This window comes from Bubalus kerabau, chromosome 23 (genome assembly GCF_029407905.1).
Source record: "Bubalus kerabau isolate K-KA32 ecotype Philippines breed swamp buffalo chromosome 23, PCC_UOA_SB_1v2, whole genome shotgun sequence".
In the NCBI taxonomy this organism is placed as follows: domain Eukaryota; kingdom Metazoa; phylum Chordata; class Mammalia; order Artiodactyla; family Bovidae; genus Bubalus; species Bubalus kerabau.
The window spans coordinates 37367953-37391183 of record NC_073646.1 but is presented as its reverse complement, the minus strand read 5'-3'; the positions used below and the strand labels follow the sequence as shown (position 1 = coordinate 37391183).

The window sequence follows — 23231 nt, the reverse complement described above, 5'->3', positions numbered from 1 at the left end:
TCGGTGCCTTGCAGGCAGAGCAGGAAGTCCCCTCAGATTTACTGAATGGCTGGAATAAGGTAAGCATAAAGGGAAAAGACAAGAATCCAGAAAACTCAAAATCCTGTTTTAACAGAAGCAGCAAATGGACACACGCTTTATTAGGAAAAAAGAATAAGTAAAACAAGTGCAGCTTGGGCAAAAAAGGGGACCTTCCTTTTCCCTCAAGAGCATTGGCAAACCATCAAAGGAAGCGGAGTAGGGCAATATGCAAAGCAGATCCAGGGTCCAGGCAACTGGACTCACACAAAAGTGATCCGTGTCCGGGCAGTGTTGACCTGCCAGACGTTGAGCTCCTCATACTCATCCAGGGCCGCCTGGAACTGAGCAGGTGTGAAGCCACGGGAGATGCAGCGCTGCTCCGCCTCGGAAAACCGGACACTTTGGCCCTCTGAGACCAACTCACGGACGGTGGCAAATATCACATCTGCTGGTCTCTGGGTCCTGGATGGACAAGCGTAGTGTGTGGTCAGGGTTAGAACTTTGAGGCCAACACCACAGACCCAGGGGTGCAGAAGCTGCAGGATGAGTTTCCTGCTCAAGACAGTCAAGGTGCCCCCTGCCACCCTCTGCTAAGCCACTCACCTAGCTGTCTGCCCCTTGTCACCCAGCAGGGAGTCCTTGGACATCTCCATCAGCCGTATGGCTTCATTCACATCTTCCTTCTCCACGGTGTCCACCATTCGTAGACGTGCCTAAGGGGAAGGTAGGGAGAGATGGGCACAGAAGGAGGGGGTGGAACAAAGTCAGGGAGGCCCCCCACCCTGCTCCAGCTTTAAGGCTGGGCACCTGAGTGTTGCTACTCACAAAGGAGTAGCGGCCCCCTCCCCGCCCACCAGGCATCCGCAGTGTGGGGCCGGCACTGTCAGACCGAGACAAGTGCAATGCCCGGGGCAGCGTCCAGCAATTGCCCAAGTCTCCGCCTCTCAACACTGGCCAGTCCCGGTGTGCAGCTGTCCTGTGAGGCAGACCAGTCCCTTCTGAATTCCACGAGATGGAGCTTGGGGCGCTCAGCCGAGAAGGCGACTGGCAGGGGTAGTGTCCCTGGGGCTCGGGAAGTGCTGGCTCAGCAGTAGGTCAGGTGATCACACTACCTGCACGAACAGCACTTTGGAGCCCCCAGGACGATGGTCCAAGGCGTGAGGACAGAAGTGAAGCTTCCCGACACCGGCGCGAGGTTACCCCACCCGCCCCTCAGCAAGATCTGAGAAACGGAGAAGCCTCTCCTGGGACGCTGGGCGTGCCGTGCGGGAGCAGCAAGTGCCCACAGTGCGGTAGCACACAGGACCACTATCTGCACTGTCAGCACTTTAGCCCCGGCAGGGCCAGAGCAGGGGGAGGCGGCAGCGCGCGCAGGCTGCCAGCAGAGCCCAAGCGGACCATCCTCCAGCACACAGACTGGCACTCACCAGAGCGGTGGACAGTCGCAGGATAGCCAACAGAGTCCGGGCCGAAGTGTAGGTGGCGTCCTTACTGGCCCAAGCCTCGCGCCTCATCTCCACGTACGCTGCTGTGATGTAGTCGGCCAGAGACTCTGGCACCGCGGGCTGCTTCTCCCTGCACATAGCTATGTACCGCCTGTGGGAAAGCAGAAGAGCTGGAGAGCGTATTTGTTCTGCATTAAGAGTTGGAAAACTGGGAGTAAAGAAACGAGGGGAGGGTGCTCTAAAGTAGGAAACAGCAATTGGTGGATGATTAGGCTTAAGTATGCTACATTTGGAAAATCCATCAACATTTCAAGTTATCCCCAACTTTTTTTTTAAACGAAAATGGCCTTTGCACGATTGAGACAAATCCACCTGTCTTAAGAAATGGTTCTGTTAATTCGTGAGAACAGCTAAAAGGGAAAAACAACATTAGGAATCCCTGGGAGTCCCTGGACCGACTCCTTGGACAGAGCAGTGCTGTCAGGCACCCACTCAGCAAAAGCCAGCTTTGCCAATATCTGTACCTGAGTTAGTAACCCTGACACTTCGGCTGGAGGTGTGTGAAGGCAGGTTCTCCACCATGGTCTCCTATGGCCAGCCCGGGGGAACCAAGACTCACTGTTCTCAGACCCAGGATGCCAGGAGGAGGAGGGGTGAACGCTTTTCAAGAGAAGCACACAGAGGCCAAGACGCCCGGGGGAGTGTACCAGCCCTGTCCGGCTCTCCTACCTCATCAGTTTCATGTCCAAAGGCTCAAACTGGGCAGGGGGCTGCCGGCTGTGCTGGTGCACGTAGGTGATGTGCTGGGCCAACCTGGGAGGAGGGGAGGCAACAGGAGCGCTGTATCTTGGTGCCCCCTCAGCGCTCCACCCCACAGCCTGGTCAGTCAAGGATTGTCGGCACTTCAACCCTGACCCCCTCTGAGAACTGTGGAGCAACCCCTGCTGTTTCAGGGGAAGGCTCTGGTGTTTCCCTAAGACGACAATAACGATTTCCCAGTTTCTCCTCCCTGCACAGAGAAGGCTACAGGGGGCGTCTCCCCGAGTGCAGAGCTGCAGTCACCTCAGGTCATTGTCTCGGTCGGGCCGGTCCTGGATCAGCCAGAGGAGGTCAAATCGGGAAAGCAATGCCGCAGGAAGCTGTATATTTTGTTCCAGGCTGCGGCGAGGGTTGTAGCGTCCATAGGCAGGGTTGGCGGCAGCCAGGATGGAGCAGCGGGCGTTGAGCGTTGTGAGAATGCCCGCCTTGGCAATGGAGATGGTTTGCTGCTCCATGACCTCGTGGATGGCCGTGCGGTCAGCCTCCGCCATCTTGTCAAACTCGTCAATGCAGCACACTCCCTGGTCGGCCAGCACCAGGGCCCCGCCCTCCAAGGTCAGCTCGCCACTCACAGAGTCTCTCAGCACAGCTGCCGTGAGGCCCACCCCGGAGGAGCCACGGCCTGTCGTGTACTGGCCTGCACAGAAGGGTCAGGAAGACAGACATGCACAGGCCTGTTTAGGACGACAGCAGGGCAGAGGGAACGGGGCCATGAGGCGAGGCCTGTGCTGAACTGCTCTACTGATCCAGCCGGGCCGTCCCGAGGCAGCGGCAGGTCTGGGGGCGATGACACCAACACCCATCTCCACCCCCTGGCCCTCCCACAGCGGAAGCCTGCTGGTCCTCCTAAGTTTGCCTCTCCCAAGATCCGATACTCACTGCGGGGGGCCAGGCGGTCAATGTAAGACAGGAGCTGAGACTTGGCCACACCAGGGTCCCCCATCAGGCAGATGTTGATGTTGCCTGGAGGAAGGGAAGGAAGCCCCTGAGTGACTGTTCCCTCGATGCAGGTTGTCTGCACACAGAGAAAAAGACTATTGAGGTCTGCCTGCCCTGTTTCTAATCCCACCCTGTGCCCATGAAATCGAGATGCTGGCTTTTATTCTGTGACCGATGTGACCCTAGTCCGGCATCCTTTCTTCCCCGATGCCTCCACTCACCCCTGATTTTCATGCCTCGAGGAGACTGGTCTACCCCTCCCACCAGCAGGAGCAGCAGCGCCTTCTTCACGTCTTCGTGCCCATATATCTCTGGGGCGATGGAGGCTGCCAGCTTCTCATAGAAATCCTCCTCTGTGGGAAAGCAAAGACTCAAGAGTGTTTTTCCAGGGGAAAGAAGTGCTTGGGATAAATTTGCATTTATCTTCCCGCCGACCCCTCACCTGCGATTTGCCTCAGCTCCTCCCTGGTCAGCTCTCCGGCCCCAGACTCATCCTCCTCACTCTTACTCATCTTCACAATCCGATGAGCTTCCAGATAAGTTTCCGAGAGTAAACCCTTGGGCAGGAAAACGCCAGGGCATGAATGAAGTTCTCTACTTGCCCACCCAACACGATGCCCTCTGGAGTTCCTGACAAACCCTTTAGTTCTGTTCTGCCTGGTGTTCTGTTATTGAAACTTCTTTCTATGGGGCTGGTAAAAGGGAGAGGATAAACTTCCTTTCTCACCTGGACCATCTGTCGGAACCCAGTGCGCAGGATTGGCAGGAAGATGCCGGTAACGCTGACGTGGTCCCCAGGCTGGGCAATCCTTGTGTTCTCTCCTTCCACCAGCACCGTGATGCTGCGAGGGATGTTTCCCACGGGCACTTGGTCGCTCTGGGGGAGAAGGGCACTTGAGGCCGGAGGACTAACCTCCCCTTCTGCGCACACCACTCGGCCACTCCCTGGCCCCACACAAACCGACAGAGGGAAGCTGAGCTCTCCTTTACCACATCCCAGCTCAGTCAGAAAGTTCCAGAGAAGCCTGCCTCCTACTCTCTGCAACTTCTCTGCCTCAGCTCCTCTCTGTTCTACTTTCTTCCCTCTACTTCACGAGTGACTACCGGAGTTGAGTGAACTCCCAACCTCAAACTTCCCTGGGCCCTGGACCTCATATCCCAAACTCACATGTTCCTGCATCTTCATCTCCTGGAATTTGATAAATTTGGAGCCACGAGTCTGGAGGTACAGTCGGCCTCCTGAGCGGTTGGTCTGGCACTCCTGGCTCGGGCACATGATCAGAGGCATGAAAGTAGGAGACTGGATCTAGAGTGAAAAAGGAAGCACCAAAGGAAGTCATAAGGAAAGGAGCACCTCAGTCCCTGGAATCACGTCCCTCCTTCGGCAGAGATGATGAAACTTTTGAGAATGTCTTAAGCCGTGCTAGGTACACGTTGACAGACACAAAGAGAACAGACTGGATGGAAAGACCACGCCATAGTAGAAAGAAACCGAAAATGACCACACAGGCGTGTTTTACAGTAAACAGAAAAAACACCAGATAAACATCAGTAGACAAAATTTATTTTTGCAGAATTAAGCATGCTCCCGTCCTCTGCTCCGTACATACCGGCTGGTAGGTTTCTGCCCCGCACTGGTCGCAGGTGTAAGTGGCCACCACCATTCTTGGTTTGACCTCAGAGACGCGAGTGACAATTCCACGCACTGTTACTAGTTTCCCCACAGAGTCAGCCCGTACTTCCCGGATCACACGAGGCTTGTTACTGCTGGGGCCTTGAAAATACAGCTCACTAAGGGAGAAAGTGGTCATTCGCAAGGGTCTGGGGATCTGAACCCCGCGCCTATCCCCACCGTGGCCACTCACAATCTGCGCATGAGCTCAGGAGGGTACTGGTTTTGAGGGCTTCGGGCTGCCCCTGGGTCGCGGCTCCGCTGCTCCATCATTATCCGGTGCTCAATGTAAACATCCAGGACGTCTTTATTTACTACCTAAACGAAAAGAAAGGAAAACAAGAAAAGTGAGCGGCAGGATGGTAAAAGGAAAGAACGTAAGAGTGCCAGGCAGAAACCACTGACCCCTTTGGGTCAGCTCGGACAGCATCAGTACCCAGGAAGATTTTCGACACAAACCTAAGTTGTGTGCCCTGCATTTTTCTCACCTCCCTCTCCTTGTATTGAGGCAGCAGCTCTTGAACAGCATCAGCAAAGAGCCTGGCATAGCGCTTGGTGTTCTCACAAATTGAGTCCACCAGCTCAGGGTCATCCTCAGCAATGTCGTCTAGGTCTACGTACATGGCCACTTGCTCCCGATGAGCCAGTTGAACCTGGTGTGGGGAAGAGAAAGCAACGGAGCCAAGTTTATCTTACTAGTGTTCACAAGCAAAAATTGGTCACTACCAGCTCAGCACACAGGATCCAGGCTCCACAAGGGAGAAAGCTGTGTATCACTACATTTGCAATAATTAAGGTGTTTTCAGGGATTGAGGGAGCTGAAACTGAGTGCTGTTGAGTCTCACATCGCTTTCTCCCAGGTGGCACAGTGGCAAAGAATTCGCCCGCCAGTGCAGGAGACACAAGAGATATGGGTTTAATCCCTGGGTCGGGAAGAGTCCCTGGGGAAGGATACGGCAACCTGCTCCAATATTCTTGCCTGGAAAATTCCCTGGACAGAAGAGCCTGGTAGGCTATAGTCACAGGGTCACAAAGAATTAGACTGAGCACAGACGCAGCATACACTGAGTGATACACAAGTTATCAGGTATGGTGCTAAACTCACCACTTTCAGAAAAACATACCTGCTAAAATAAGCCAGGCCTTATAGTTCAAGTCACCACCCCTTCCCTCTACCTAACCTTAGACTCACCAACTGGTTCCCATACTTGAACTGCTTCTTGCCAGATTCGTCATCCTGGTAGAACTCTTGTAGGAACTTCTTCACTTTGTCTGTAAGGAAGAATAAAGCCGTAAGGACGGACTTTTCTTCATATACCTTACTGCAAACCCTTCATAGAGATCTAAAAAACTTACTTTTACTTAAAGTTAAATCTCTCAACAAATTAAATGAACATTTAAATAGGCGTACATAATTCTCCCCAACAGAGCAAAACTCCTTTTTGCAAGTCTGTTTTGACCTAAGGAAGAATAAGTGACCCCTAGCAGTTTAGAGTATTACCCAATACGCTCCCCCCCAGGGGAATTCCTCTCTGCCTTAATTAGAAATCTCAGTACCCTTTTCTAAGGGCCTTCCACACCCGGCAACACACTCAAGTCTCACGGTTCTCAGCTTTCCTTCTACGTGCTTTATTCCCTCTTTCTTTCGGTCCCTTAAATTGTTGCTCTCCCGGGGATCTCCGCCACCAGGCCCGTCCTCCGCCCCACCCCCTCTCCCGCCACTGCTTCCGCTCTTAGTAAACAAAGAAGCACATGGGCCCAGATGCCGCCGCCTCACAGCCCGGGATTCCTCCGCCCGAGGCGGGAGCCCGTCCGGCGATTGGCCGCCTGGTCGAGGGCCACCCTGCCCCACCCCACCACTTTATCCCTCGGCCACCGCAGAAACTCCTCCAATTCCAGGCACGCCCCCACCTTCGGTCGCTCTCTCCGAGGCCACGGCGCGGAAGGACACTGTTTACACACGACACTCCCTCCAGTAGCGTCGCGCAACTTCCGCCCGCCTCCACTTCCGCTAGGAGGTGGACCTAATGCGGCCCAATCCCCGCGCGCAGCGGCCCGGGACCGCCCGCCCCACCCCACCCCGGGCTTCGGCGCGTCGGGGGTCGCTGGGAGTGCCTAAGCGCGCGGAGAAAAGCGGGACTGGGGGATTGCTGGTTAGATAAGCCCCTGAGGGCCTGCTCTCTCCTAGACGCGACCCTTCCCTCTGGAGCTTCTAGCTCGGGTGTCCGCAGCGCCCCCCGCCCCGCCCCCCCCGACTCTCACTCTTTTCCTGGACACGATCACTAGCTCTCCCCCGGCCTCGGCGGCCCGTGCACCCCAGGCACCGTGCGCCTCTACTCCGCCACCTCCCTACCCTGCCTCCGGCCTCGTGCGCCGAGAGCCCGGGACTCCAGCCCACACCAACAGGTGTCGCCCAGGAAGCTTCCCGCGCAGAACGCCCCTCCTACACTCGCAGACCCTCACCTTTCTCGAGCACGTAGTCCTTAAGTGCCATTGCTGCCGAGGACCGTACGGCAGCAATTGGCGGGCTCTGAGCTCTCACTCCCCGTACAGCAAAAAAACGTCCGCGCGGCGGACTGCGGCCGACCAACCGAAATTGGCGCGAAACGTCGCCCCCCACGTGACCAGCGGCGCCGCTTGCGGGCCAATCGGAGAGGATTGCCCTTCGTCCCTCCCTCTTGCCGCGGGCCCCAGCCTCGGCCAATCAACGGGCGAACCTGGGCTGAGTGACGGGGAAGAGGCGCGGGTGTTTGGAGGGAAGGGCTGGGCGAGGCGGGGCGCGCGCCGGGTTTCCCGCGGTCGGAGGAGAATCGCTCTTAAAGGGCCAGCCTACTCGCGTCCTTTTGTTCCGGGGCCGCAGGGCGGGGCAGGCCCAACGTTTGCTGTCTCCTAGTCTATTCTCCAGAACGGCCATGATTTCCCAGTTCTTCATTCTGTCTTCCAAGGGGGACCCGCTCATCTACAAGGACTGTATCCTTGGCCAGCGGGGCGGGGGGAGAAGGGCTGAGTGGGACTAGGGCCCCAGTGCCAGCGAGTGTCGCCAGCTCCTTAGCTTTCCTTCCACTCGGTCAGTCCGCGGAGACAGCGGCGGCCGGGATGTGGCCGAGCTCTTCTACCGGAAGCTGACGGGACTGCCTGGAGACGAGTCTCCGGTTGTCATGGTAACTACTGGCGGGAGTGGGGGTGGGGTGGTGGGTATGCGGTTGGTGGTCTGGGGTTGGGAGGCGCCTCCTCCCGGGACGTTCTCTAAGAGCTCATACGGAGGGTGGAAGGGGGTACATTCCTCTAAATAGTATTAATGGCGGTTTACTGATCGCTAACCGCGCCAGGCACAGCTCTTCACACGTCTCAATCCTCAGCCACTTTGGAGTAGGTACTATTACTAACTTCATTTACGCATTAGGAAGCTGGGCCCCTTGGGGAGGTTTCATATGTGGCCTAAAGTCACGCTGCTAGTAAGTAAGGAAATAAGGATACTAGCCTCAGTCTCATGGTCAGAAATCACTGCAGCTCTCTTCCTAACGTTTTTCTCCTTGCCTCTGCCTCAGCACCACGATGATCGTCACTTTATTCACATCAGACACAGCGGTCTCTACTTGGTGGCCACTACTTCAGAAAACATTTCTCCCTTCAGTCTCTTGGAGCTGCTCTCCCGGTGAGGAGGGCAGGGCTGGGCACCCGGGTGCAGGGGTCAGGGAGTCAGAGAGGAAGGAGTTATGCACCCTCTGTCCGGGTTTTCGCAGGCTGGCCACTCTTCTGGGTGATTACTGTGGCTCCCTAGGGGAGGCGACCATCTCTCGCAACGTGGCTCTGGTCTATGAACTCCTGGATGAAGTGCTGGTGAGGTGCCTCCCTGTCCCCGGTTCCCTGAAGATACAGCATTCATTTTCACCCCTTCCAGCACCAACTACCCAAAAAGCATCTTTCCTCTGCCCCTAGGACTATGGCTACGTACAGACCACATCCACGGAGGTGCTGAGGAACTTCATCCAGACAGAGGCTGTGGTCAGCAAACCCTTCAGCCTCTTTGATCTCAGCAGCGTTGGCTTGGTCAGTCCGGGAACAGAGGAGGCCAGGATTGAGGAGGGTTAGTGGGAAGCATCAGCCATGAGGATTGATTGATTTGGGTGCTTTCAGTTTGGGGCCGAGACACAACAGAGCAAAGTGGCCCCCAGCAGTGCAGCCAGCCGGCCCGTCCTGTCCAGCCGCTCTGACCAGGTGAGGGAGGGGCTGTTGGGTTCACACCCTCTGGTTTTTGAGTCCCCAGAGCGCAAGATCCTGGCATATCTTTCCCCCTTCTCTAGACATGGAGGATCCCTTTTCTTAGCCCTGTGCCCGCATCCTGGGGCCCCAGCCTCCACTGTTCTGTCCTTTCTGCCTGTCCACGTTAGAAAACAGACCGACCAACCTCCAATCACCAGACCCCCTCTCTTTCCTTAGAGCCAAAAGAATGAAGTGTTTTTGGACGTGGTCGAGAGATTATCCGTACTGATAGCCTCTAACGTAAGTTTGGGCCCCCAGCCCTGCGGCTGAGGATGGTGGCACCTGGGGATTGCTGGGCATTGACCTCCCGCTGCTCTCAGGGCTCGCTGCTCAAGGTGGACGTGCAGGGAGAGATCCGGCTCAAGAGCTTTCTGCCTAGCGGCTCAGGTGAGCAGCGTGCGGGGTGCACCGGGTTGGGGTGTGGGAATGGCTCCTTAATGGCAGGTATGGTAGTATGGTGGCTTCTTCTGATACTCTTGTCTGACAGAAATGCGCATCGGCTTGACCGAGGAGTTTTGTGTGGGGAAATCCGAACTGAGAGGTGAGGAGAAAGCGGGTCTTTTTCTTCTAGGTAGAGGTCACTGTCCTAGGTTTCATCTGGGGAAGTTAGATGGATCCCCACCCCCTCCCAAAACACAGATCAGCAGAGGGGGTCTTTCTCTCTTTCCAGGCTATGGGCCGGGAATTCGGGTGGATGAGGTCTCCTTTCACAGTTCGGTGTACCTGGATGAGTTTGAATCTCATCGGATCCTCCGTCTGCAGCCCCCTCAGGGTGAGGTCAGGACCGGGCTGGCCTAGCACATTCCATCTACTGAGGGGGAGGGAGGCCATTCAGGTGTAAGGAGACCAAACTCACCTCTGTTCCTCTCTGGTCTCAGCTGACTGTGATGAGGTACCAACTCTCAGATGACCTCCCTTCCCCGCTCCCCTTCCGGCTCTTTCCCTCTGTGCAGTGGGACCGAGGCTCAGGCAGGTGAGACCATTTCCCCTCTCTAGAACTTCTCTGGACCCCAAGCTGATGTATGTATGTACGTGTGTGTACCTATATATCTGTATGTATGTATGTAATTCCCAGGTTGATCTTGGAGTGTGGTGGTGGTGACATTGGCTCCAAGTTGGAATAGGCACCCTCACCCACAGGCGGGCCCAGCTCCGTGCATGTAATGGCTCATGGAGTTGGGTGGATCTCAGTTCTTCTCTTTCCTTCTTGGGGCAAAAGCCACAGCCACACACGGGGGCCCTGCCTGGGGATAGGGCCTGAGTAACAGTATTGTACCCCCTCACGCAGGCTCCAGGTTTATCTGAAGTTACGTTGTGACCTGCCCCCAAAGAGGTGAGTGGGGGGAGCCCAGCCTAGTCCAGCTATGGAGGGTAGGAGACAAGGCCCAGGTAGCTGCTCTTTCCACCCCCAGGTGCGGCCGGCAGCCTCAGAATCCAGGGGAGAGCCTGGAGTTTGGGAAGGGGGTGGGGGGCGCTTGTGCGCAAGTCCAGTGGTGACATTAATGAAGATGGGATGTGGCTTTCCTGGGACTGACTGCTCCCTTCTCCCTTGCAGCCAGGCTCTGAACGTCAGGCTGCATCTTCCCCTGCCTCGAGGGGTGGTCAGGTAAGCGCGTGTGCACTGCGGGCCTGTGGGCAGTCGCACTAGCTTCTCGGGAAAACGGACAGCGCTGGGGTGGGAGCTGTGGGGCAGGGGCTGAGCCCAACCCTTTCCTCTCCCAACTCTAGCCTATCTCAGGAGCTGAGCAGCCCAGAGCAGAAGGCAGAACTGGGGGAGGGAGCCCTTCGCTGGGACCTGCCTCGAGTGCAAGGAGGCTCTCAGCTTTCAGGCCTTTTCCAGGTACCAGCTGCTGATTCTCGAAGGCCCTATCCCCGCCTCCATCTCCAGCCCTGACCCATGCCTCCTCACGCAGGCGGTCAGTGTGGTCAGCTTCCTGGCCCCTTGGCTCTCTTGCCCGCCCTCCTCTTGGGGCCTTCAGCACCCTTCCCTGCCTCTCCCCCTCACAGATGGACGTCCCAGGCCTCCCTGGGCCTCCTGGCCAAGGCCCTTCCGCCTCAGCTCCTCTGGGGCTGGGCCCCGCCAGCCTCTCCTTCGAACTTCCCCGGCACACGTGCTCCGGCCTCCAGGTCCGCTTCCTCAGGCTGGCATTCAGACCCTGCGGCAACGCCAACCCCCACAAGTGGGTGCGACACCTCAGCCACAGCGACGCCTACGTCATTCGGATCTGAGGCTCCCAAACGAGGACACGGGAGGCAGAGGTGGCGGTCAGGGCATCAGAGAAGGACGAAGTTTTCTCTCCTAGTGTCCTGGCCTGGGGCTGGGGCTGGAAGAGTCCTGAGTCCTCGAGACCAGGGAGCTCGACAAGTTAGACTCTCCTGTGGGACCTGACCCAGGGAGGACTGAAGTGGATCACAACTTAAAAATCAAACTTTTATTCTGAGCAACTGGCTGTACAATATCTAAAGAGAAAGTCACATGGGGGGAAGCTGGCTACTACCTCCTTCCACCCAGCATGTGTGTGTCTGTGTGTGTGGGAGAGAGAGAGAGAGAGAATCCAGGGAGAAGGTCAGCATCAGGGTGCGGGAGGAGGGGAGCCGGTCCCGGGGGGCTGCGAGCCATTAGCCTTTGGAGTCCCTGGAGCAGGAGGGGGGCTCTCCCCAGCTTCCGGTTTCCCCCCACAGAGGGCGCTGCCCCCAAGTGGGGAGGGGGCTGAGGATGGGGTAGGGACAGGAGAAGGATGGGAGGCCGGGCCTCCTTTGCCCTCCCCCGTGGGCGGCAGAGACACCACGATGTACTTCTGGACACTGCCAGGACCAGCGGGGGCGGTGCTGGGGGGCGCGGTGGTGGCGGTGGAGACCAGCTTGACGATGGGCTGCACGCTGGGGACGGTGGTGGTGACGGGAGAGGTCGTGGTGGAACCGGAGCCCGGGGCTGAGGTGCTGAGGGACAGGACCTGGGCCGGAAGGAAGGCAGTGCTGATGGCCTGCACTCGCCCCACACCCCAGGCTGGGGGATGCCTCCTGTGCTTCAACCTGGGCCCCAGCATCCCCAGTCCCACGCGGGGTACCTGCTGGGTGGATGAGGCGCTGGAGGACGAGGACATAACAATAAACTTGGTTGGCGGCGGGGACGGCTGTGGGGGGGCAGCAGCTCGCGTAGACACCAGCGTCTGGACAGGCAATGCGATGGAGCCGGGGACCTTCAGCAAGCCGGGGGTCCGAGGGCCAGGTTGGGGGGCCTGTGACAGGGTCAGCGTGGGCCGGGGCTGTAGAAAGCAGCAGCAGGAAGAAAACATCACCATCTGTGTTTACCAGCTCCCCCAAGATGGCTGACTTAGGCGGCCCCATGTCTCACAGAAATCAGGGTGCGCCCCCCAGCATGTGGTATCTGTGAGCCCCACTGGGATGGGAACCACCCCCCGAGTTTTCCTTCCTTTCACCCTCCCCTCCCTCTCCACTTGCTCCCCCTTCCTCCCCGAGCCTGCACTGACCTGAGTGATGGTCAGGGTGGTCCTGTTGACCTGCTGAGCCTGCAGTGCAGCCTGAGCCCGGGCCTTGACCACATGCGAGCAGAGGAGGGGCCCAAGGGACCCAAATTCTGCCCGATAGGCGTCCTGATTGTCGGGCGGCGGGCGCAGCTTTGCCAGGACAGGGGCACAGTGTTTCTGTAGAGAGAAGGCAAAGATCCACCAGGTCGAGGGAGGGCTGGGACGCTGAGAATCCGGACAGGGAAGGGGTGACAAAGGAGGTCATCCATTGTTTCAGTGCATGCCTGCTGGAGGCCAGGCTGTGCTCGCTGGCTTATCGGTGTGTAAAGAATGCGGAGGTTTTTCCTCGTAGAGAACACAGGCACCAGCTGGCTGAGTGGACAGCTCGCTGAGTGATTACAGTGGTCACATCTAAGGGCCAGCCAGTCCACAGGGCGTGTGCCTTGCAGAAGCATCAGAGGCAGGTCAGGCTTGAAAGTCACAGGCTGAGTTTAGACTCCTTATTTCTTACTCAGTGTCTTACACAGTGCCAGCTATTAACAGTATTGGACTCAGGTGTGCTCTGCATATGAGGCGAAGAGGGGATAAGTGAATGGAAGACGCTCTATGCTTCCTAAACACTGTCCTGTGTGTGTGTGTGGCGGGGGAAGAGGGGGCATCAGTGGGAAGAAGGGGGAGGGCGGGGCTGTCACCAGGAGGAGGCTCTGCACATGGTCAGCCCCAATGCGGTCAATGTTGCTCAGCACTGGGCCATCCAGAACCCCACGGATCCGCTCCCCTTCCTGCTGCAGCCGCGGCAGAATCAGTGTCTTAATCACCTGTTAGTAAAGGAAGGGAGAAGCCAGGGTCTGGGGGTCACCACAGGGTCTCCCAGGTCGGGAGGCTGTTGCCCACTCTGACCTCCCGATCCCTCCCCTCCCCAGGGCTCCCCTGCCAGGGCCTAACATCGTGTCCCAGCTCTGCCAGGCCTGCGATGGAGCCGTAGCGCGTTGTCCACGGGGTCTTCTCGTCCACCCAACTCTGTAAGGGGATGGAAAATAAACCCAAATGAAGGGGTGTGAAAAGCTAATTGGTAAGGACTCGAGTCTCATATACTCACTTCTTTATAAGTCATTTAAGACACAACAGCTCTTTCCCGACCACTCCCTCCTCCCCAAAGTAGCTGCTATTCTGACCTCAGAGATTAGTTTGTTTTAATTCTCTGGCAGCACTGTGCAGCATGTGGGCTCTTAGTTCCCTGACCAGGCATCGAACCCTCACCCTCTGCATTGGAAGCATGGAGTCTTAACCACTGGGCCACCAGGGAAGTCCCACAGTAATTAGTTTTTGTTTTTGAACTTTAAAGTGGAATCCCACAATTAGAAAAAAAGACACTGCGGATCTGGCCCAAGTCCAGTCCGCACCTCTCTGCCGCTGGTTTTCAGTGTCACTTCCTGAAGCCACACTGGCTCGGGCGTGGTACTCACGGTTGTGGTGACAACCCAGCCAGTGATGGAAAGGGCTCACCTTGGTGAAGGTCTTGGTGATGCGGGACTGGATGTTGTTCGTGGTTGTGCTGAAGTGCTTGCAGATCTGGGCCACCAGGCGGGCGGCAAAGTCCCGCAGCGCCCAGTGATTGTCCACATCTGGCCGCAGGCACAGCTGCCTGCTCACGATGCAGGTCATCACAGCCGGGATCAACTCGTGCACCTGGGGGAGAAGCCCCGCGTCAGCCAGCTGTGACAGACGGTCCCCGAGCCCGGACGAGAGGCGGGCCAGCAGGTCCACTCACGTATTTCTCTAGGTACAGGGTAGGGTTGTCCATCAGCGCCTTCACCATGCGCATCAGGTAGATGAGCAGGGCCAGGTTGTTCTGCACCACATTCACACGCACCTGGGGTGGGGAGGGAGCAGGGATGGGGCCGCGGGGACCCTCCATGAGCCTCCTCTGCTGCCCGCCCACCCCTGGAACCCCATTCCGTCCTCCGGTGGCCTCTCACCCCCTCTGAGATGAAGGTGCTGAAGCGTGGCAGCATTTGGTAGAGACCTGGGTCTGTGGCAATGCTCTGCAGAGCCTCCTGTGGGGGGAGGGGAACGAGTGAAGCGGAGTGAACCCCGGGGCCAAGGAGGGGCGAAGGCAGGACACGCAGTGGGGCCTCACCGCTCTCTTGGCCTCGCAGGAGCCCACGCAGGCCTCGGTGATCTCCTTGTAGTACAGCTGCTGCTCCACTGACAACTCGTGGATGCTTCGGGGCTTCAGTCGCAGAGGCGCCCCCTCCAGCAGGGCTGGCGCCTTCTTCTCTTTTCCTGTGTGAGTCAGGAAGCCAGGTTTAGGCAGGAAAGCTCCTGAGGAGGCCTGCGCACTAGGCAAACCTCTAGCCTCACCTCCCCCACCTAGGGAGACCAGCTTCTTAGCTGTTTGTGGGGCTCACTGGCCAGAGCTCACACCCTCTGCCCTGACCTCACACACATGACCATCTGGCTTTGGGCAAGAGGCCTGGCCCAGCAGTACTGACCTTTGCCGTCAGCTGGAGCAGCCCCCTGACCTTTGCCTTTCAAGGGGCCGTCTTCCTCCTGGCCTGGCTTGGCTGACTTCAGGGGTTCTGTGGCCTCAGCCTTCTGCTGCTCCTTGGGAGCTGGCGGGAAAGGAAAGCAGTTGGGAGAAGTGGAGGGGGGAGGGAAAGGGGTGGATGCTGGGCGTGGAGGTTACCTGGGGGTGGGTTCTCTGGAATCGCAGGCTGGCAGCCTTCGATGCTTAACCAGTGAGCTGCGAGGAAGAAAGGTGTCCAGGTGAACCACTGGGTGGGGACATCAGGAAGTCACTCCACTCGAACGGATGTTTTCCTTCATGTTCCCCATTAGGGGTCTCACACGGAGGGCTCCTTCACCAGTGCCCTTGCTCACACCCACACATGGCCCTTTCCCTCCTCCCTGCCCTTGTTCTCCCCTCCCCCGACCTTTGAGGCAGACGTCCAGGGGCACCCGGGGCAGAGGGGTGTTGATGATATCGCTCAGGTCAACCTCCTTCTCCTCGTAGAAGTAAAGCTCCCGGCCGCCACCAGAGGCAAAACGGAAAGGAATGAATTCCTGAGCGTGGAAGCCATACAGTGGCTACAACAGGAGGGAGAGAGACCCTGGATGAGAAGGGAGCCCGAGCTGGCTGGGCTGAGGTCAATGCAGTGCCTGGGAGGTCTCGACACCCTGCCCCTCCATCCTGTGCGTCCCCATCACCTCGACGTTCTTTAGCTTCAGTGCGTAGTCAATGTCACTGGTGGTGAGTTTCTGCCGCTTCCCCATGTGCATGAACTTCAAGGCATCCTGGGTGGGGGGTGGGAGGACAGACGTCAGCCGGAGACCCTGGGGAAGAAGGCGGCCTGGGCAGCAGTCTCTGTGCAGTGCAGGAAGACCGGGGTACCTGTGCGATCTCCTTGATGCGGTAGCTGACCTCATCCGTCAGCAGCTGGCAGGTCTCCTCCTGAATCTGAGCGATGCCCATGGACTCAGCCACCACCTTCATGGACTCCGAGGGCAGTACGGTGTTGCTCAGCTTCAGCTTCTTCTCCTCAGCCATTCTGGAGCCCCTCCTCCCCTCCCCGAAAGGATGATGCCCCAGGGCAGAGAGATGGAGACCCTGGCAGGGGGTGAGAAGAAACCCAAGAGTGAGGCCTAAAGAACAGGGGCTGTCCAGTCAGGAGAGGCCACTCGAGGGGAGAACAGTGGAGCGTGAGGGGGATGGAGCTGGGGGAGGTCTTCTGTCCATCCTCACACGAGCAGCACTCACTGAACAGCAGGTAGGACTTGGACCCAACTGGATGCAATTTATTGAGCTCTGGTTCTGTGCCAAGCACAGTACAAGTCAGGTATAGCAGAACGATCTCACTTCTCAGTTTAAATCCCAGCCCCAGGACTACCTAGCAGTGTTGTCTAGGCAAGCTACTTAAATGCTCCCGGCTTTGGGTTTCTTCTCTGTAAAATGTGCAAAGTGTCTTTTTTCCCTCAGGTGGTTGACATGCCTACCTTTATGTCTCTTGTCCCATCTTGCATCATTATTCATGCTTGACAAATATAAAATATTGGTTAAATACAACTTGCCCTGTCTAAGCCTATGTGCCCCTACCATTGAATGTGATGAGAAAATACACAGCCATGTTGACCAATTTGCGCTTTAAATTCCTGGCCACAAACTTCAGATGGGTTCTTGATGCTGCTCTGATGGTCACAGAGCTCAGTGGACTCAGGTTCAATCTCACCAGTCATCTCTTCTCCTCCCTGATTTTTGGCCATCAGAAGAGACTTCCCCAGGCTCCCATCGCTATGTCCACCCGCTGAGCATCACTGGCACCCATGTGCTCTGTCTTCTTACCTGTTACTATAGAGGTTCTCGTCACGCCCCTCCCCAACTCCTCTCCTTCTCTTGAACCTACCCCAGTTAGGATTTTGACTCCTGCTCTTGGTTTTCCTCCTACTTCACTGGCCCCTCTTTACATTGCCTTTGCTGGTTCTTCCTCTTCTCCTCATCTTCCTGAAGCTGGAATGCCCTGCATTTGGTCCTCGTATAGCTATGAGGTATACATATTCCCTTGATGACCTCAACCATTCTCACAGCTTTCAGTATTGCATACAGGCTAAGGATGGTAAATTTATATCCCCCACCCAGAGCTTTCTTCCCAACTCTAGACTTGTATATTTAACTGGCTACTTAAAATTTCTTCTGAACTCAACTCCTGACATCCCTCTCCCCACCTGCTCCAGCCTCAGCTTTCCTCATCTTCATAGCAACGCCATTAATCCAGATGCTCATTCATCATGTGAGCCCTCACCGCAAACCCATCAGGTGATCCGACTTGATCCCTCTGCTCCCACTGCGTGGCCAGCTCACTATTACCCATCCCCCGGGAACCTTAAGAGCCTCCTCACTTGCTCCCTACGTCTATTCCCAACATAGCAGCCAGAATGATTCTGTCAAAATATAAATCAGATTGGGTCATTTCTCTGCTCAAAACCCTGTATTGGCTCCCAGTGTGCCACAGCGTAAATACAAAATCCTTATTTTGGTCTAAAGGGTCCTTTATGATTTGCTGTCTCCCCACCAAGTCTCTGACCTTTCCTTTCTTCTTCCACTATGATCCAGCCCCATGGTCCTCCTTGCTGTTCCAAGATGCCAGGCATGTTCTTGCTTTGTGGTCTTGCTCTGTTCCCTCTGCCTGGAATGCCCTTCCCTAGATGTCCCCAGGCTGCCTATTCCCATCACCCTGTTTAATACTGCACCCCACCCCCACTCTTTTTTTTTTTTTTTAATTCCCATGGAATTTAACATCTGCTGATACATACTGTATTACTTCTTATGCTTCTCACCACATCGCCCCTTCCCTTCTCTGTGTGGACAGAGAGCTTTGTTATGTTGACTGATGTATGCAGAGTCCCCAGACAGATACTCAACAAATACCTGCTGAATATATGAGTGAGTTGTAAGGCTTAGAGATTAGGAACTCACTGAGGACTCGGTACCATTATTATCGAACAAGACATAGGCCCAAGCTTGAAATTTACTTTGTGGCCAAAAGGAAAGTGGCTCGCTTGAACCTGGCATTAGGAAGTCTAATGTCAAAAGTGTTTAGGACCGACTGCAAGGTGGTGAGGGGCAGGTGTGGGCCTGATTGAGGGGCGAGAAGAGGGGAGGGAAAAACAATTTCGTTCTTCCCAACCCATCCCAGGTCTCCTCCCCCACTTTTATAAATCTTATCTGCAGAGGACACATTTATTCAACACATACTCTGGACCTGGAGCCGAGTAAAGAGGAGGCGGTCGTGTCCCAGTTCCCCGGCGAGCTCCTACTAATCTTTCGATAGCCCGCGCGGTACCCTCTGCCAGTGTAAAGGCTCACAAAACACGCCACGGCCTCAGGAAACCTCAGGTCAGTGGAAGCGGCAAGGAGGCGTCACAGGAGACTAACTTGATCTAGATCCGTGTAGCATTCCCCAGCAGGGAAGCGGGTCGAAGGTTCTCCAGGCAATGGGTACAGCGCGAAAGAAAGCGTAGAGAGCCCACCTCATCCCCCAACATCCCTCCAGTGCAAACGCACAGAGCCCCCACGCACACGAACACTCAACCAACCGTCCTCCTCTGGGTCCCCACAAGGGCCCTTCAAGGAGTCTAGTCCCGGGTACCACTCAGACCCGCCCCCGCCAGCCGAACGCCCAGCGCAGGAAAAGCCTCTCACCGCCGCCAAAGCGCCGCTCACCCGGCGCTCGGCGCCATATTGGCCCCGCCCCCTCCGGGAGCAGGTCCTGGCAGAGACCGAGAGCGGGTCCCTTGCCCCTTCCCTGAGCCGGAATGAGCTCCCTAGTCTCAGAGCCTGAAATGATATAAAAATGGTGTCTCTATGCCTGCGTGTAAGGAGCACACTCTCTCGCTGTAATTACTTCAGTTTATTCTTTCACTATCCGGCGGCCAGGACCTTCGGGAGGCGCCACAAAACCAGGTGGGGAAGCCCAGAGCGCAGCGAGGCCCCGCCCTCTTTCGAGGCGGCACTGCGCGTGCGCCTCCCATGCCAGGCTGGATTAAAGTTGCCGCGGACCGCCTGGCGATTTAAAGGGCCCGCTGCCTGCTCGAAGTTGGTTTGAAAGCGAGGGGTGGTTAGCTGTGGACGGCACTTGGTCATGGGACCTGTGCGGTTGGGAACGTTGCTTTTCATTTTGACTGTGTACGGTGCTTGGGCTGGGACGCCGAAGGAGGAGGAGGATGACACTGAACGCTTGCCCAGCAAATGCGAAGGTATCTAAAGGGAGTAGCCCCTATGCGCATCCTTCTGCCCTACCTCCTTCGTCTGGGCCAGATCAAATGGAACGTGATGGGTGGGTCACCCGACCTCCTTGAGGACCTGAGGGAGGTTCTGATGGAGCCTGGTGGAATTCGAATGGGGCCAACAGAGGGAACGTATTAGCGCTACCCGCAAACTATGGCACTCCAATTCCCATGAGACATCCAGAAGGGGAGCCTGCTTTTTCTTGCTGGTTTGGGCCCCAGTGGCTTGTGGGAGTTGCAGTTCAGAGACTATCGGCCCGATCGCCCACTCCAATCAGTATCTTCTCTGTATGTGTGCATGTGTGTTTACCCCAAAGGACCAGAGCTAAATCTGAAGAGCCTGTAGGAGTGGGCTGTCAGGCTCATTACCTCGTAGATATCCTCTGCTCCACCCCAGCAGAGACGCTCCCAAATTATAGGCCCTACGCCCTCCTGCGGGAGTTTGAGAGTGAATAAATCAGGCTTTGAAGCTCATAAAAGACAGAGGTGGCCAAACAACTGGGAGAGGTTCCCCATAACTGTGAGGCTTTGCAGAGGGTGTGTACTGTGTGGGTTTTTCATCGAGCAGCATCTTCTGTAGCTGCATCTGTGGGACCAGCTGGGAGGGGGCACCTCAGAGCTGAGCCGTCGAACGCCCTGGTTCCCTAGTCTGTTGCCTTCCTGGCTTTAATTTCTTCCTGGATTCTATTCCCCTTTGCCTTACTCCACCCTGCATTTCAGTATCAGTGTTCTTCATAACATGGTCCTAACCGCTCCTTTCCTTTGTGTTCTCACTCTTAACCCGCTATACCTGTCCGTCTTTCTAAACACAGGCTCAGTAGAGTCCCTCCTTGCTTTAACACCTCTTCAGGCCTCCTACTGTGATTAGACTCAACGTTTTTGGCACATCATTCAAGTCTCTTTCTTTCTTAAAAGCCTTCATCTTTCTTACATTTCCAACCCTACCTCCCATCCCCAAAGTGCCCATGCTTAAGCCACACTGAACTTGTCAGTGGTCACTGAAACTGCCTGGTCCTCTTGCTCCTCTGTGCCATTGCACTTTGTTTTTGTCCTTTGCCTGGAATGATCCTCACTCTTCTGTACTTGGTTCTTCAACATCCAGTTTAAATGTCACCACCTTTGGAAGCCTCCTTCCTTATCTGTCACCTCTCACTCACTGCATTGGAGGGAAGGAGAGTACCTATGTCTCCCTGGTCCTAGCATAGTGCCATAGGCATATGTGAGATACTTTTGTTACTTTCCCCTGTGGTGAGTTTGCTTGGCACTTCTGTATAGGACACTCCTTTTCTTGGGACCCACCGGTACTGGAAAGACAGTGGTGGAAGAGACACAGTGCTCATCCTTGAGGAAATCACAGGCTAGTAGGAAGTTAATGAATGACCATTGAAGGAATTTTGCATTTCCTAGTGAGATTAAGTCTCTTGGTTTTATCTCCATCCCCTCCCCGCCCCAGTGTAGGGTCCATTACAAAATATTGTCATCGTCTTTTTATCTGTCCCCAGTGACACTGGCAGTGTCCTGTGGATAGGGATCACGGGTCTATTGCTCTCTGTATTGCTATTGTGTATCCAGAAGGAGCTCAATAAATAACTGTGGGAAACAGCAAACACTTATGCAGTGCTCACCACCTTCCAGGCACTATTCTAGGGGCTTTACATAGATTGATTTAATCCTCACCACAGCCCTGTGATGGAGGCACTTCATTTTAGAGGTGAAGAAACAAAGACGTAGCAGGATTGCCACCCAGCTACTAAGTGGCTGAGTCAGGATTCCAGCCTTGCCAGTCTGGCCCCAGGGCCTGCACCCATAACCACTGTGGCTCTGCTGCCATCTACAGAATGAGGTGCTGGTATGTTTGTTAATTTTTCACATCCCCTTGGACATCTAGTATGTAAACTCCTGAGCCTGGAGCTACAGGAAGAGCTGAGTCGTACTGGCCGATCTCGAGAGGTGCTGGAGCTGGGGCAGGTGCTGGACACAGGCAAGAGGAAGAGACACATCCCTTACAGCGTTTCGTGAGTCCTTCTCGATGTTCCTCCATCTTCCAGTCCTCTGAGGAGCCCTGGGAGCACCCACAGCATCCAGGGAGTCTTTGTTTCCCCTCTTCCCACAGAGAGACAAGGCTGGAAGAGGCCTTGGAGAATCTGTGTGAGCGGATCCTGGATTACAGTGTTCACGCTGAGCGCAAGGGCTCATTGAGATATGCCAAGGTCAGACTCTACTCTAGGGCAGGATCCCACCTTTCAGAAACTACAACCTGTCTCCCCTGAGGTCCTCATGAAGTCTGCCCATCTTCTTCCAGCTCTGGAGTGTCCCCTCCCCATGGTAGACTCGCCTCATCCCTGTGGCACTCACTAGAGTCTCCAGTAGATGACAAAGTGGATCTGGCAAAAAGGGGAGGAGGTGGAGCAGGGGACTGGACTGAGCTCAAATTCCCATCTTTCAGGGGCAGAGTCAGACCATGGCGACACTGAAAGGCCTGGTGCAGAAGGGGGTGAAGGTGGATCTGGGGATCCCTCTGGAGCTGTGGGACGAGCCCAGCGTGGAGGTCACATTCCTCAAGAAGCAGGTAGGACTGGATACTGCATTGCCCAGGGAGCTGAGAAGGGAACCTGAGAGGGGAGCTCAATCCTAGGGAGGTCCATCCTTGAGCAAAGCAGGGACTCTGCCATTGACTGACGTGGGCCCAGGAGCATATCAAGAAGTAATAATGGAGGCTAAGAATATATACTGCCATTTATTGAGTACCTACTGTGTGCCTGGTTTGGGGCCACATACTTTCCAGCTGCTGCCTCATTTTACTCTCACAACAACCTGATGTGGTAGATACTATTACCACTTCCCATTTTACAGGCAAGGAACTGAGACTCGGAGTTTAATAACTTACTTGGCAGGGTAGGTGCCAATAAATGTCTGTTGAATGAAAGAGGACCACAAATCTAATAACCCAAGTTTAACTGCCTGGCTCCCTGCCTCTCCAAAGTGGGGTGGGGAAACCGGGAATGAAGAGCAGGGAGGAGGGTCTGCACAGAACAGCAGAGCAGATACCCTTCTGACCCTTCCACTTGACCAGTGTGAGACCATGCTGGAGGAGTTTGAAGACGTCGTGGGAGATTGGTACTTCCACCATCAAGAGCAGCCCCTACAGCATTTTCTCTGTGAAGGTCATGTGCTTCCAGCTTCTGAAACTGGTAAGCGTGGGAGCTGGCCCCTTTCTTGCCAGGTTACAACCTCTCTGCCCCCTAGGACTAATATCTAAATTATTTTCTATTACCCAACCTAGCGTGTCTACAAGAAACTTGGACTGGAAAGGAGAAGATCACAGATGGGCAAGAGAAGACTGAAGAGGAGGAGCAAGATCAGGAGGAGGAGGAGATGACTAACACACCGGTCCACTCCCAGCATGACCCAGAGGATCTTTGACCCTTGCCTTTGAGCCCCCAGGAGGGACAGGGGTCATGAAGAGTCTGAGCTCTCCTTGCCCCACAGCTTTAAGAGTGTGTGTATGTGAGAGTGACCCCACCCTACAGCTTGTAGCTCTTCTCTCCCATCTGGTCTCAGGCAGGATCCTGGTGGTGTAGCATGGCCTGGCTATGGAGAGAAAGGTGGAAGCAGTAGATAGAAGCCCGGCCCCAGCATATGAGTCCTTTAAATGCCATTCAGCCCCTTCTCAGGTGTGTGTGGTGACAGTATTGAGTTATTTGAATATCTCCACCATTCCCCAATGGACCCAGAGGTCAGCTGAGCATAGAAGCAGTGGACCTTGGCAAAGTCACTTTGCCCCTCGAAGGTCTGTTTTTA

General features: G+C 55.7%; 4 protein-coding genes across 10 annotated transcripts; 2 read left to right on the top strand and 2 right to left on the bottom strand.

Annotated features, from left to right (window-relative positions):
* Positions 1–106: 106 nt before the first annotated feature.
* On the bottom strand, positions 107–7515 carry MCM7 (minichromosome maintenance complex component 7). 3 transcript variants are annotated; one of them, XM_055562667.1, is made up of 15 exons: positions 7360–7515; positions 6089–6168; positions 5385–5549; positions 5090–5214; positions 4835–5015; positions 4393–4530; positions 3952–4101; positions 3667–3781; positions 3446–3577; positions 3165–3248; positions 2529–2922; positions 2196–2279; positions 1449–1617; positions 625–734; positions 107–483 (listed from the first exon to the last, which is right to left on the bottom strand). In XM_055562667.1, the coding sequence occupies exons 1-15, from the start codon at positions 7388–7390 to the stop codon at positions 282–284; spliced, it is 2160 nt and encodes a 719-aa protein (XP_055418642.1). In that variant the 5' UTR covers positions 7391–7515; the 3' UTR covers positions 107–281. The 3 variants fall into 3 exon arrangements, with proteins under 3 accessions (XP_055418642.1, XP_055418643.1, XP_055418644.1); XM_055562668.1 differs by lacking the exon at positions 7360–7515 and adding an exon at positions 6808–6864; XM_055562669.1 differs by lacking the exon at positions 7360–7515 and adding an exon at positions 6454–6472.
* Positions 7516–7686: 171 nt separating this feature from the next.
* Positions 7687–11641, top strand: AP4M1 (adaptor related protein complex 4 subunit mu 1). The gene is made up of 15 exons (XM_055562677.1): positions 7687–7866; positions 7969–8057; positions 8445–8551; positions 8640–8736; positions 8836–8946; positions 9034–9114; positions 9337–9399; positions 9480–9546; positions 9647–9700; positions 9830–9936; positions 10038–10132; positions 10448–10492; positions 10715–10765; positions 10888–10999; positions 11167–11641. Exons 1-15 carry the CDS (start codon positions 7809–7811, stop codon positions 11386–11388), a joined length of 1359 nt encoding a protein of 452 aa, XP_055418652.1. The 5' UTR covers positions 7687–7808; the 3' UTR covers positions 11389–11641.
* TAF6 (TATA-box binding protein associated factor 6) lies at positions 11566–18915 on the bottom strand. 5 transcript variants are annotated; one of them, XM_055562675.1, is made up of 15 exons: positions 18847–18915; positions 16042–16257; positions 15858–15944; positions 15584–15737; positions 15337–15393; positions 15143–15262; positions 14788–14933; positions 14627–14704; positions 14419–14520; positions 14154–14336; positions 13593–13667; positions 13340–13465; positions 12651–12824; positions 12228–12425; positions 11566–12113 (listed from the first exon to the last, which is right to left on the bottom strand). In XM_055562675.1, the coding sequence occupies exons 2-15, from the start codon at positions 16195–16197 to the stop codon at positions 11733–11735; spliced, it is 2037 nt and encodes a 678-aa protein (XP_055418650.1). In that variant the 5' UTR covers positions 16198–16257; positions 18847–18915; the 3' UTR covers positions 11566–11732. The 5 variants fall into 5 exon arrangements, with proteins under 5 accessions (XP_055418650.1, XP_055418649.1, XP_055418647.1 ...); XM_055562674.1 differs by having other exon boundaries at positions 18868–18884; XM_055562672.1 differs by having other exon boundaries at positions 18741–18869.
* Positions 18916–19151: 236 nt separating this feature from the next.
* Positions 19152–22957, top strand: CNPY4 (canopy FGF signaling regulator 4). Its single transcript, XM_055562680.1, has 6 exons — positions 19152–19400; positions 21319–21445; positions 21544–21640; positions 21877–21999; positions 22504–22621; positions 22714–22957. Exons 1-6 carry the CDS (start codon positions 19286–19288, stop codon positions 22851–22853), a joined length of 720 nt encoding a protein of 239 aa, XP_055418655.1. The 5' UTR covers positions 19152–19285; the 3' UTR covers positions 22854–22957.
* Positions 22958–23231: the final 274 nt, after the last annotated feature.